Below are 14,628 nucleotides of genomic sequence, written 5' to 3' on the forward strand. Positions count from 1 at the left end.
CCTTAAGTTACGGGCTTTTTCTATAGCAAGACTGAGTGGTATTCTTTCCCCTTTAAACCTGAGGTCAGTTTACCTTCTATTATATTTAACATGTAGAATAGTAACATGATAAAAATCATAAAAATGATGAATATTTTATTTTTCAGACGTCCATATTTTAAATGTAATAGTTTTATAAAAGAAAAGATTGGCAACCTGTTAAGAAGATCTACATGTGAAAAATACATTTAGAAGTTTTAAAAACTTGTGGATATAATTGTCATTCAGAATTAAGCAGATTGATCGCTGGTATCTAGATGGGTCTCTTCCTTTATGTTTTTCAGTCACATAATCTTGATTTCCATAGTTATCACATGTACTTAAAGAAGTTAATCAATGCCTATATGGTCCAAGGTATAATTTGCACACAGTAGTTTTTGGTTTTTATATTGTGGATCATATGTATCAAAGGTAATGTTCATAAAGAACAGTGTTATAGTTGGCTACAAAGGGACAATTCCACATTTCTATACAGGGAATATTTTAAGGGTAGAGTTATATCAGCTATGGTGATTGAGTTTAAATATCCCTGCAGGGTCAGGAACAAACCAGCTTTCCCATAAGTCGTTGTGAACACTAGGGAAGTCCCAAGGTTTATGTCTTCCATTCCAGTGGAGTAATTTAGCTTCCTGCAGAAAATGCTCCGAATATCTGGCATCTGGATTCCAGCCTTCATTGTGTATAGAGAAAAAATAATAGGCTTGTTAGAGAATAACATTTTTGTATTATAAATTGAATACAAGTTCATAGTTTAAAAAAAGGTAAACAAATAAAAAGGTTATACAGTGAATTTTCTACCCACCCCAGGTCTCCAAATCAACCACTGTTAGTCTCTTGTGAATCCTTCTAGTAATGTTGTAGCATTGTTTGACCTGTATGCATATATATGTATATTTAAAGACAGAAGACAAAATAGAGCATACTGCTACCTTGCCTTTAAAAAAAAATTATTTTGTTTCTTTACGTGGACATTGCCTTTTAAAATTACTGTCTTGGGAAACTTTCCACAGCAGTACATGTGGATTTACCAAATTATTTTTAGTGACTGTATAGAATGATACTATTTATTGACCAAGTTCCTTATTAAGGACATTTAGATTGTTTCTATCCTGTTATTAGCATAAACAGCAATGAACAGCCCTCTATGTATGTCTAGTGTATGTGTACAGATATATATATATATATATATATATATATATATATATATCTGTAGGATAAAATATTGTAGGTGGAATTGCTAGATTGAAGGGTGTGTGCCTTTTCAATTTTGATAGAGATTGCCGCATTGTCCCCCAAGAAGTTCTATTAATTTCCCTCCCACCCAAGAGTTTATAGGGGTTCTTTTTTCTCTGCATTTCACCTCCTTAATGAAAAACGGCAACATTTGCTTTTGAACAGTCTTCATATAAAATGTGACTAAGATCTACTTTTTAAACAAACAGCTATCTATCTCCACCTGAATATTACTCCCCTCATAAGTCATCACTTCGAGAGACTATGCATTTACCCTAACAGTGCCATTGCTTAGAATACTTTTTAGAATACCTATTCTAGAACTATATTAAGGTGGTGTGAATGTAAAATTTTTAAAAAATCTCTGTAGTGTTCAACTTTCTTTCCATGAAAAGGAATTTGATATATATATTCTTTAAACAGCTGAAAGTCCATTGAATTATGAGAGGGTTGATTTGCTAGGGTTATGTTATTCTATTGTATGACATTAACAACAACACAACCTGGCTTCTGTTACTAATAAACATAGCTGTGACGGCAGCTGCAGAAGAGAAACTAGTTGTTTGAAACTATCGCAGCATAACTGGAATAATTATCAATCATCAGAGTCTATGCAAAGGAAATATTCATTTGGGAAGAGGCACCTTCCCATGAAAAGTCTCTACTAAGTAGGACATCCTCACCTCTCAGCTTCGTAACTGAAGGGCTATGCAGAACTACCTCAGAGGGGCTTGCAATTTGGGTGATGAAATTGCTTTTAGCTAAATATATTTTGTAAATTTAAAAAATCTTAAGCCTGCCTGTTTAGACCCAAACTTAATGCCCATTAGTGTTATGTTGCCCTTCTGCCTCCAGAACATCCTGAAACCTCATTTTTCAAATGATTTTTATGTAGATTTACTTTGCACATCATCCCTGATTCCAAAACCTTCAGCACAGATGGAAGCTCTGTCCTACAAAGAAAAACGGCATCTTTCCTTTGGGAAGAGTATGTCCCTTCCTACTTGTCAGTAAATTGGATATTTCTCTTTTTTTTCTTTTGAGATGGAGTCTAGCTCTGTCACCCAGACTGGAGTGCAGTGGCATGATTTCTGCTCAGTTCAATCTCTGCCTCCCAGGTTTAGGCTATTCTCCTGCCTCAGCCTCCCGAATAACTGGGATTACAGGCGTGTGCCACCATGCCCAGCTAATTTTTCATATTTTTAGTAGAGATGGGGTTTCACCATGTTGGCCAGGCTGGTCTTGAACTCCTGACCTCAAGTGATCCACCCGCTTCAACCTCCCAAAGTACTGGGATTATAGGCATGAGCCATCGTGCCTGGCCTAAGTTGCATGTTTCATAAAATGTAATTCTGAGTCTCTGTCTCAAGATCATAAAATGCCATAACCTTATTGATCTAAGCTCTGCATAACTGTTCCTACACACTTTTAAAAATAGACCTTCTACTTTGATGGGATCTGCACATGGAAAGGTTGATATTTGACCTAATGTTGAACCCAACATGACTGTAAATCAAATCAGAACACTAACTTCCCTGTGGCACTCTTTTGTGCATATACATGCTCAGGAAAATCAGAGGATTCTGGGAATGATGCAGAAGCAACCCACAGAATCATCGAGAGCATACAGGAACTCAGCCTCCACAATTACGTCCTTTTTAAAAAAAAAAAAAAGATTATGGGACATAACACCTTGCAGGGTTGTTGTGAGAATTAGAAATAACATTCACCTTCCTTAACAGAACCTAGCCCAGTTCTTGGCAATGTAATGGACACTTGGTAAATATAAGTGCATATCCATTGCCTACAATTCTAAAATAATCCCCAAAGGTCTGAAAACAAAAGGTTTTTTAATAACTTCTTTGGCAGTAAAACCTAGATCCCACTCAGCACCACATTACCTTTTTAAAATCCAAACCCTTTCTAAACTTCCAAACATGTCTGACCCAGCGGTTTTGGATCAGGGATTGTGGCCATGTGTTAGAGTGGATGTGAATGTGTCCTCTATGCTAGGCTCTATGCTAAGCAATTTACATGTATTCAGTAACCTGCCCAAAATCATAGTTGGGATTCCAGTTCATACTCTGAACCCTACACTTGTGTAGTGAGTAACAGACTTAGAGGACTCACAGAGTACAGAGTCAACTGCTTTTTAAAGGATAAATTTTAATGGCAGCTTTCTGAATTCATCCTAAGCCATTATGCTAATTTATTTGGTTTTGTCCACTGTAAGTTACTGCAAGAGAAAATAAAAGCGTGGCTTGACAATTCAATAAGGTTTTGAAGTTTTGACAGTGAAAGTTCTCTCTCTCTCTCTCTTTTTTTTTTTTTTTTGAGATAGAGTTTCGCTCCTGTCGCCCAGGCTGGAGTGCAGTGGCGCAATCGTAGCTCACTGCAACCTCTGCCTTCCAGGTTCAAGCGATTCTCCTGCCTCAGCCTCCCGAGTAGCTGGGATTGCAGGTGCCTGCCCCCATGCCCAGCGAATTTTTATATTTTTAGCAGAGACGGGTTTCACCACGTTGGTCAGGTTGGTCTTGAACTCCTAACCTCAGGTTATCCACCTGCCTCAGCCTCCCAAAGTGCTGGGATTACAAGCGTGAGCCACCACGCCCGGCCGAAAGTTCTCTTTATAATAGTTCATGTTTACTAAGCACATACTATATGCTAAGCATGAATTTGATGGCTTTCCATAAATCTCCAGAAACACGCACCTCAGGAAGCTCAGAATATCAGCTGCACTTGCTGAATCTGAGCACTGAGGGTCAAGTCATTTGTCCAAGGTCACCCGGAGGATTTCAATTTAACAACCTGGTGCTGTATGTAGCACCCTCTCCTCGCTATGGTGCTCACTGGGTCTATAAAATGCATATTTGCGGCCGGGCATGGTGGCTTATGCCGTAATCCTAGCACTTTGGGAGGCTGAAATGGGTGGATTACCTAAGGTCAGGAGTTTGAGACCAGCCTGGCCAACATGGTGAAACCCCATCTCTACTAAAAATACAAAAATTAGCTGGACGTGGTGGCACACGCCTGTAATCCCAGCTACTCGAGATGCTGAGGCAGGTGAATTGCTTGAACCCAGGAAGCAGAGGTTCCAGTGAGCCGAGATCACGCCATTGCACTCCAGCCTGGGCGGCAGAGCAAGACTCTGTCTCAAAAATACAAAAATAAAATGGACATTTGCGTTTTTCTAAACAGTTTTTCTGAAATACTTACCCAGGTGCCTTATGTGCCACAGGGGGTTAATTGTGGAATATTTCCCATGAAACACAATCAGCATTGGGGAGGTGGCCACCCCTCCTCCCAGGGAGCTGCTATAGAGGTTTTCCCTAAGAAATGAAATAGAAAAACAACATTTGGCCTGGAGCCCCCACAAACTCAGATAAAGTCGAATCTGATATTGTAAATGATGTAAGACATTATCTCACTATGTACTAAGACTTATGGCCTTTCATTCTCCCCCAAATTTTCATTTTGAAAATTGTCAAACATACACAAAATAGTAAGAATCCTATATATATCACCTAGAGTAACAGTGTTAATATTTTGCCATTTTAACTCCCAGGGTTTTAACTAGTAGACACAGGAGATCAAATTCGAATCCTACATTATTTAGAATAACTTTACTTGCAAATTCAAGGTTATGATGGTATTAAAATATCCAGATACACAAGACTGCTAGGCAATACAATGATGGGATAATAGTGCTTGTATTAGACTTATTTTTATCTTCTCTATTTTAAAACTCTGATAATGAAAAATTATAAATTATAAAAATCAACCTTAAAAAGGAAAATTGACTTTATATAATAATCCTTAATAAAAAATCTGTGTTAGAAGGGGAAACTCAACTAAGATAAATGAAGATTGTTTGGTGGAAAAGATTCAAGTCACATTTTTCAACAGCTTATTAGGAAAATGTATAATCAGGGACTCCTCGCTCCACAGGATCTTGATTCCTCCGATTTATATCTTTTGAGGAAAGGTTTTAATTGACTGCCCCCTTTTCTTTCTTAACATTGCCTCTGTAAGAAAATCTGACCTAAGATGACTGTGAAATATTTCTAACCCTTGAACTATGTGTGGAAAATTAACTGAATGATTTTGTTTCCAAGCATGGAAAAAATGGTAGAGAAGCCTTCACGTACTCCACGTTCTTTTGCATCCATTTCTCCAATTGCTTGGTGATGCGCTGGTGCTTCCATTCTGTCATGTTGGCAACAATCACACCAGGATTGAAAGAGCAGGTGCTGGGGCTGATGCCAAGGTCCTTGATGGCCTTCTTCCGGTAGTCCAGATAGCCCATATATGTGTTCTGTAAGGGAACAGGATGTGCATGCTTTTGACCAGCGAATCTTTTGTTTCTGGAAAATTATCATTTTCTTGAAACCCTTGTGCAGTATCTTTGGGTTTCCTCCTGTGTCACTGGCCACTGGGTAGTTTGTTGTTTTTGTTTTGTTTTGCTGGTTTCCCTCATTTCTCCACCCTCTAAATGCTGAATGCCCTAAGTCTGAGTGCAGCACTAGTGCCTTTCTCTAGCAATAACTCCATAAACAGCCTTGTCCAGTCTCATGGCTCTAAATACCGCCCATCTGACAGCCCTGACCTCTCCTCTGGACTTCCAACTCCTGCTACATCTGCCATCCAAATGTCTCCTTTCAGATGCTTAGTAAAGGCAGCTCCAACTTACATCCCAAAATTGATCCCAATCCTATCCCAAACCTGCTTTCCTGCACCTGCCCCACCTCAGTCAGTGGCAACTCTATCCTTCTAGTTACTTGGGCAAAAAACCTGGGGTCATTAGGTCCTCCTTGACTCCTTTTTTCTCACTCTCTTCTCATCCAAATATTTCAGCAAATCGTGTAGGTCCCATCTTCAAAATGCTGGAAGCCAACCACTTCTCTTGCCACTACTACCACACTGCTACCTTCCTGTTCAGGCCATAATTGCCACTCACTGGATTTCTGCAAGTTCCTCCTAACCAGTATCCTTGCTTCCACTATTTTCCACCCCACTCTGTCTCTAGGTCACTCATCTCCTCTAAGCTCCTCCAATAGCTTCCCATCTCATTCACAGAAACAGCCAGATTTCCTAAAATGGCCTGCCATACCCTATGTCATCTGACCCTCCAATACCTTTCCAACTCCTGTTATTCTCCTCTTGATCCCTCAGCAACAGCGACCACCTTTAATGAACCAGACTCACCCCTGCCTCAAGATCTTTACACTTGTTCTTCCCGCTTCCCAGAGGGTTTCCCCCCTAACCATCTGCACAGGTGGTTCCCTCAATTCTTTCAAGTTTAGGTTCAAACAGCACAATCTCAGTGGAGCCTTCCCTGATTACTGTATTTAAAATACAGCCCCGCCTCCACCCCAATCCTCTGTTAAATATTTTACTTGTTTACTGTCTGTCTGTTCCCACTAGAATGTGAAATACACAAAAGCAGGAGTTTTCGTTTTGCTCACTATATTACTAGTACCTAAAACAGTGTCAGGCACAGAGTAAGCACTCAATAAGTCGTTGTTGAATGAATGTTGTACAGGGCAGGACATACACATTCTTTCACCCATATAGACTGTTATCATCTATAATTCCTTAATGTGATGCTCTCAAACCTCACACAGGAGTCATGGAAATACTTGAGTACTTTCTATACACCAGGCCCTTTTCTAAGAACTTTACATGTACTACCTCATTACTCTCATGTAATAGCTTTATATGTGTTAACTAATTTAATTCTCACGATAACTACAAAGGAAGTACTATTATTACCTCTGTTTGGCAAATGAGGTAGAAACAACTGGCTAAGTAACTTGCCCAAGGTCATAAAACTACCAAGTGATAGTGCCCAGATTTTGACAAAATTGAATCTGGTCCCAGAGCCTATGCCTTGAAGTGCCTTAAAATGCCACATACATAAAATTATTTGCTAGAAGCTTTTTTGAAAAACAGCATTTAACTCTTAATAACACCTCATATTTCAAAGCTACCCCTTCGGTTTCAGCATTGCATGTAGGTTCAACTTTCCTCAGTTCCATCAGGGTAAGGAGATCTTTACCCTTAACAAAATCAATATTTTCTTCTACTGGAAGGGGGATAAAAGTCATGGTCAAAACTCTGAAAATAGAACCAATGGTTCAGCAAGTCTCTTTTACAGAAAACATCATCTCTGACAGAGAGCGTGGTGATGAGCAACCTAGGTAACAATGATCATTTCTGGAGCTTTTATTTCATGCTGGACACTTGGACACCATGTTATTTCATTACTGCTCACAAAGACACAACAAAGTAGACATGACTGTTCCCATGTTTCAGGTAAGGAAGGTGGGACTTTGCAGGGTTAAAGTAAGTTGCCCCAGAGTTGGTAAGGCATGGAGCTAAGATATGAACCAAAGTCCCAGACCCCTGTACTGTTCCACCTCCCCGCAGTCCAGACTGGCCCATAAGGTTTTCAAGGTGGAGGTTCCACTCATTTTGAGTTGCAGAGGGGGGAGAAGGGGCCAGAGTTGCAGAGTGAAGGGAGGATTTCTGAGACAGCATATGCCCACCTGAAGTCCCACGAGTCTGTTTATGTCCTGAGCAGAGGGCAAATCGCAGTCATCTGAGAAAGCCGCCGCGTGGCCCAGGGCCAAGGTGGTGTCATACAGTTCTTGGATATCACCTGAATTTAGAAACACCAGTAAGTAAAACATTATAGCATTTGTTTTTGGGCTAGATAGAGCCTTAGAGCTTAAACAGTTCTTGATTTTGCTATGGGAGAAGAGTATTGGATCCCTGATTTCAAGTGGCTTGACTATTTATTTATTAAGAGTCGTGCCTACAGATTTAGAAAGCCACTTGATGATGAGTTCAAACTGGCACTGATCTAATTTCTTTATTTCTGTTGCTAAGTAGATACCACACCAATGCGTATCCTGTTTGTAGTGGAAGAGATAGAACACTACATTTAAACACCAAAACTTAGCTCACTCCTAAGAATGTCATCCGTGACACTTTATTTCTGTACATTATAGGAATACAGGGAAAGGAAAGGCTACCAAGCTATTTATTGGTGGTTTTGACAATCAGAGTGTCAACTGGATTGTCTCAGTATCAACCCGTTTCCAAAATACTTCCACATTTACAACAATACTGTACTCACAACTTAAATAAGCAGTCAAAACTTGCTGCGCAATTAGCTATTTGAAAAATGAAGAGAGACAGTTATTCTACTTATCAGCTGCTTCTTTTCCAAGTGTTCTTGGCAGTTAGCGAGAGTACCTTGTACAATTACATCATCGTCCAAATAGATGACTTTCTCGTGTTGGTGGATAAGTAGAGGGAGATAAAATCGAACAAAGTTCAGCTGTTAAAACAACAAAAGAAATGATGGTGGGGGAGAGGCATATGGCTTAGTGTCTTCTGGGGGTACTGGAGAGTCGGCTTTGACCATGGCCTCAGCTCAGCTCCAGGTTTGGAGCGGAATAAAACAGGAGCTAGCAAGATGTCTCATCTGAGCTTCCCAGTGCCCAACTTATCTGAGGCCTGGGGCTGAAGCCAGCGCTGGCAGATCAGCCGTTCTCCTAGATCCAAACCCCCTAGTGCCGAGGCTGTTGCCACTTTCATCTCTGTGAACTGCTGTAGTGGGAGTCACAGAGGCTCGTTAGTCAATCTTTTAGGGCACAAATCGCCTGCCTTCCTCTATATTCAGTAATTTTGATAATTGTCAATTAAATCAGCCTTAAATACACACACACACACACACACACACACACACACACACACACACGTGTGTCATTCCAACAGCAAGCTCAACCTTTTAGCTCCTTGAACCAGAAAAAGGAGCAGCATGACCTGTGGGTAGGAACTTCGAAGTTTCATTACTGACAACATTGCTTGCTCCGAAGTCTTAGCTTGTACTCTGACAACATCTGGAATTGGGGGAAGATCATATCATAGACAGAGGGCTCAGAATTAAGTAAATTTTCAGGGATGAATTTAAGTAACAATCATATGTAGAAGGTGGCTGCAGTTTCTGTAAAACTGCTATCAAAAACACCACTCTTTTTTTTTTTCTTTTTTGAGACAGGGTCTCTCTCTATTGCCCAGGTTGGAGTGCAGTGGCATGATCATAGCTCACTACAGCCTCGAACTCCCAGACTCAAACAATCCTCCCACCTCAGCCTCCTGAGTAGGTAGCTAGGACTACAGGGGTATGCCACCATGCCTAGCTAATTAAGAAAAAAATTTTTTTTTGAGAAGGAGTCTCACTCTGTTGCCTAGGCTGGAGTGCAATAGCGCAATCTGCGCTCACTGCAACCTCCACCTCCCGGGTTCAAGCGATTATCCTGCCTCAGACTCCCGAGTAGCTGGGGCTACAGGTGCCTGCCACCATGCCCAGCTAATTTTTGTATTTTTAGTAGAGATGGGGTTTCACTATGTTGGCCAGGCTGGTCTCGAACTCCTGACCTCACGATCCGCCTGCCTCGGCCTCCCAAAGTGTTGGGATTACAGGCATGAGCAACAACGCTTGGCCACTAAATAAAACTTTTTTAAGTATAAACAGGGTCTCAATATGTTGCCCAAGCTGGTCTCAAACTTCTGAGCTCAAGCAATCCTCCCCGCTCAGCCTCCCAAAGTGCTGGGATTACAAGCATGAGCCAGCGCGTCCGGCCAAAAACACCACTTTTTATGCAGGAGAGGGTCCCTTTTGTAAGAACTCTTGCAGTAAAATACCTTAAGATTTCCAGTGCTAGGAAAAGAGATGGTGTCTCCTGAATATATTATCTTAGTCAATACTATGAAGTATATAATCCATCATGCTACTGTTTTTTCTTAGCTGTCGGACACTCAGCGGCAGATTTAATGTACAATCACAGTTAAATATCCCAACAGCTGGTGGGTTTGGGACTCTTTTTCCTGGCCTCAGCTACCTGGCCCTCCTCCAGCTCCCACCCCCACAGACATATTCACACCCATAAATGCATTCTACATTTTTTTAATGCTTCACTTCTTCTTTAATAACTTCATTGTGCTTCTATAAACCATCTTAAATCCTTTCTGTAGCAGCTGGCTTATAAATTATACATAAGCGGAGTTTGGTGGAGATCAACTCCACATGGCTTCAAAAATAATATTCCACATGCACCCCGGTGACTAGCACTCCTTTACTGAACAAAGTTCTCACCAAGGACTGTCCCCAGCACCTGTGTGGTCCCTACTTACAGGCTGGAGCAATTCAGGCCTCGATGAGTCTGGTCTGATCTTCCCTTTGAGGACCATCGGGTTGAATTCCACGATTTTAAAGTTTATTTCTCTCAGTTTGGAATGTTCAATCCATTTTCTAAAAAGATGACCAAAAAACCTCTAGTATACCCTTCAATTCTTTCCTCCATTTGCCTATTGCCCCAGGGTCAATCTGTTGCCTCCCTAGAAAGTTAAAATGTGCGTAAATTTAGTAGAGTTTAGTCCAATAAATCCCTCTGACTTTTCTCCCCATCTGGTCTGACTTTCAATCTTTTTTCCCCTCAATCACGTAACTCTTTCTGCAAAGGAAATGAAGCAAAATAGTAATAACCAAATCTCTCCCCAGATCCAAATAATTTCTCCAGGAAACAGGAAGAATGAAAAGTGTTCTTTCTTATAAAGCAGCATCTGTGGTTGCTGGTACTATCTTCGCCACGTGGTAACAGCTCTGAAATATTATGAAACAGGACATTCTGAACCTTCAGCTTTGATCGAAGTCATTTTTACTCTGCTGTTTTGACTCCAAGGCTGCTTTGAATTTTCCTTTGTCTCTTTATTTGGTCCCTTGATCTTCCCCATCTGTCTTCGTTCCCCTTCTTCTCTTCCCCCTCCCTCTCCCCTTCTGTTTTCTTGGTCTTGCAGAATTTTTATCTTGTATCCAATTCATAATGAGGTTCTTGGTAGAAATAATCTCAAAATAAAACTTCGAATGACTAAAGCCACCTAGGGTAGTATTTGTTGTTGACTAAAAATCAACAAAAGAACTAAATGTGAACAAAATTTAGATCTGCAAAATCTGAAAAAATAATTGGTCATATCAATTTTAAAAAGATAGACTAACAGCAAAATAGGCAAGAGACTTGAACACTTACTTCCAAATGGTTACAAAGTGTGTGGGAAAAGTGTTCAACGACATTAGAAATAATGAAACCTCAAATTTCTAGATACCACTGGACACTAATCAAAATGGCAAACATAAAAAGATTGATTTTATACTAAGTGTTAGTGAGAACATGCTGGATGTTACATGAGTGTGTTTACTTTGTGATGATCCAGTAAACTGCACACTGGATTTATACAATTTTCTGTTTTGGGATTCTACTTCAATGAAAAAAAACTTTAAAATATGTAAAAGGGGGCAGGGAGTAGACTGGACAGCAAGAACTGAGAAATAGCCCCTGGCCAAAGTCAGAAAGTCATGAGGCTCATGCCTTTTGTTAAGGACAAACCCTTGCCCAGAAACCTTATACATGCCATCCTTTTGGATTTGGTTATCTAGTTTTCATACCCATGGATAGTTAATGGGCTGTTAACAACAGGCTAAGTGAATGATGAGCAATAGTATGATAAGGAGAGTGAGAAATGAGACAGAAAATCCAGAAAGCATACACAAGACATCAAAACCCAAGGCAGCCAAGGGCCATTTAGATTATAGGCAAACACCTTTACAGATCTCAGTACCTCCTGATGGCACCACTACAAAAACATTTAATTATAAAAGCAGTATGCAAATATATTCTCCTTTTGAATGATCAAATAATACTGAAACACCCTGAACTTCCCTTCATCAGCACCCTCCCTGATTCCTCTGTCCTCCCAAGAGATAGTGTTAACAATTTGATAGCTTTCCAGTTCTTTTTCTTCACAGAAACACATACATGTACATGTACACACTCACAGTTAGGGGTTTTGAATTTCCTAAAGTAGATCATACTATACGAGTTATACTGCAGCTAGTTTTTTCCACTTAACAATATGACTTGGGAATCTCCTATGTCTGCTTAGACAGAGTGCCTTCTTTCTTTAACATCTGGATCATATTTCACAGTTCATTTAAATATTCTTCCATTGGTGGACATTACAGCACTTTGAAATGTTTTCACTGATTCACATAATGCTGAAACTAGCATTGTTGTACACGTATTTTGGTAATATGTACTAGAATTTTTGTAGCACAGATTCCTGGAAGAGGAAAAGGCATGTGAGTCAAATTATATATGCATTCAACCTTTTGATAGATATTGCCATGTTAACCTTGCCAAATGCTTTACCAACTTAGAAAATGCACATCGTATAAATAAGGAATAAGCATGTCCATTTTCCTGCACTGGGTAATGTTGTTCTGTTTAATTTTTGCCAACCTGATGAGTGAAGAATTGTCACTGAAGTGACATATATGTTTTCATTTTTATTTTCATTTTCAACAATGCAAAAATGTTTCAATTCACATTTTCCTATTAATAACATAGAAAAACTTTATTTATTTATTTATTTATTATTTTTTATTTTTGGAGATGCAGTCTCACTCTATCACCCAGGCTGGAGTGCAGTGGCACGATCTCAGCTCACTGCAACCTCCACCTCCTGGGTTTAAGCCATTCTCTGGCCTCAGCCTCCCCAGTAGCTGGGATTACAGGAATGTGCTAACATGCCCAGCAAATTTTTGTATCTTTAGTAGAGACGGGGTTTTGCCATATTGGCCAGGCTGGTCTCAAATTCTTGACTTCAGGTAGGATTACAGGAGTGAGCCACTGCGCCCAGCCTTATTTATTTATTTTTAGCTGAAACAAGGTCTCACTCTGTTGCCCAGGCTGGAGTTAAGTGATGCGATCAAAGTTTACAGCAGACTCAAACTCCTGGGCTTAAGGGATCCTCCCACCTCAGCCTCCCGCTATGTATCACCACCCTCAGCTAATTTCTAAAATTTTTAATAGAGACAGAGGTCTTGTTATGTTGCCCAGGCTGGTCTCGAGCCTGATCCCAAGTCATCCTTTTTCCTTGGCTTCCCAAAGTGTTGGAAATATAGGAGTGAGCCACCTCACCCAGCCTACAACACCTTTTCATGTTTATTGGCCATTTGTATTTTTTTCCTCTGTGAATTATCTGGTTATATCCTACGCCCATTTTTTAACGATGTTTTTAAAATTTTTGTAACAATTCTATATTTTGGATAGTAATTCTTTGTCTATAATACATGTTAAAAATACTTGGTCCTAATCTATTGTATGAATAGCTTCACTTGTATTTTTCATCATTGTAAAGTTTTTAAATGTGATGCAGTCAAATCTGTCCATTTTTCTGGATGATTTCTGGGCTCAGAGAGACACTCTCCAAACCAAGATTTTAGAATTATCTTTCATTTTTATAATATGTTCAAATTTTAATTTTCTGTTTATTTTTTCTTAATCCAAAAAGAAAGGAAATCTATTTAAGGAAATATAAGAAAGTAGAGGCCAGGTGTGGTGGCTCACACCTGTAATCCCAGCATTTTGGGAGGCTGAGGAGGGAGGATTGCTTGAACCCAGGATTTCAAGACAAACCTAAGCAACAAAGAGAGACTCGCTCTCCACAAAAAAATTAGAAAATGAGCTGGGTGTGGTAGCATGCACCTGTAGTCTCAGCTACTTGGGAGGTGGAAACAGAAGGATTGCTTGAGCCAGGGAGGTCAAGGCTGCAGTGAGCTGTGATTGCGCCACCGCACAATCCAGTCTGAGCAACAGAGCAAGATCCTATCAGAAAGAAAGAGAGAAAGAGAGAAGCGAGAGAGAGAGACAGAAAGAGAGAGGGAGAGAAAGAGAGAAAGGGAGAGAAAGCAAGAAAGAAAGAAAAGAAGAAGAAGAAGAAGAGGTAGGGAGGGAGGGAGGGAGGGAAGGAGGGAGAGGAAGGAAACAGAAAGTGCCAAAGTCTGTAAGATACAACTTACCGTATTCGAGTCAGAGTATTCCGGAGTCCCACTACATAGAACAAGATGTTGGCGTCAGTGTTGCTGTAGATGCTATTGATGGCAGCCATAGTGGCACCCATCCTCCCTGCTGCAGCACAAATCACCACAGGAATCTCTTCTTCCAGTTCTTCAGGAGTCTCGGATTCATCATCTGGAAACATAAAAACTGGTGTCTTGGAACATGAAAGAATTTCACAGTAGAGCCAGTTTAATGCATCTTCCATACTCCTGGGGGAAGATGGCATAGTGTGGAAGAGACTGCTGATTGTTCTCCAATATCTAGTCATTCTGTCTTCCCTTAGAAAAGAACTTTGGAATTTTAGCTGGTACATAGCCAACCACGAAGACTATTTTACCAGACTCCCGTGCAGCTCTATATGATCAAGTTCTGACCAATGGGATGTTGG

General features: G+C 40.2%; 1 protein-coding gene across 4 annotated transcripts in view; it reads right to left on the reverse strand.

Annotated features, from left to right (window-relative positions):
- Window positions 1-118: 118 nt before the first annotated feature.
- GLT8D2 (glycosyltransferase 8 domain containing 2) overlaps window positions 119-14,628 on the reverse strand; it is a 59,464-nt gene continuing 44,954 nt past the window's right edge. For all 4 annotated transcript variants that reach the window (XM_031000639.3, XM_055357867.2, XM_031000640.2 and 1 more), the window contains 7 exons: window positions 14,201-14,372; window positions 10,477-10,594; window positions 8,533-8,617; window positions 7,821-7,933; window positions 5,421-5,587; window positions 4,489-4,601; window positions 119-709 (listed from right to left, as the gene is read on the reverse strand). In XM_031000639.3, the coding sequence (XP_030856499.1) occupies window positions 540-709; window positions 4,489-4,601; window positions 5,421-5,587; window positions 7,821-7,933; window positions 8,533-8,617; window positions 10,477-10,594; window positions 14,201-14,372 (938 nt within the window). In that variant the 3' untranslated portion in view covers window positions 119-539. The remainder of the gene's footprint in view (window positions 710-4,488; window positions 4,602-5,420; window positions 5,588-7,820; window positions 7,934-8,532; window positions 8,618-10,476; window positions 10,595-14,200; window positions 14,373-14,628) is intronic.

The sequence above is a fragment of the Gorilla gorilla genome, chromosome 10, assembly GCF_029281585.2.
Source record: "Gorilla gorilla gorilla isolate KB3781 chromosome 10, NHGRI_mGorGor1-v2.1_pri, whole genome shotgun sequence".
In the NCBI taxonomy this organism is placed as follows: Eukaryota; Metazoa; Chordata; class Mammalia; order Primates; family Hominidae; genus Gorilla; species Gorilla gorilla.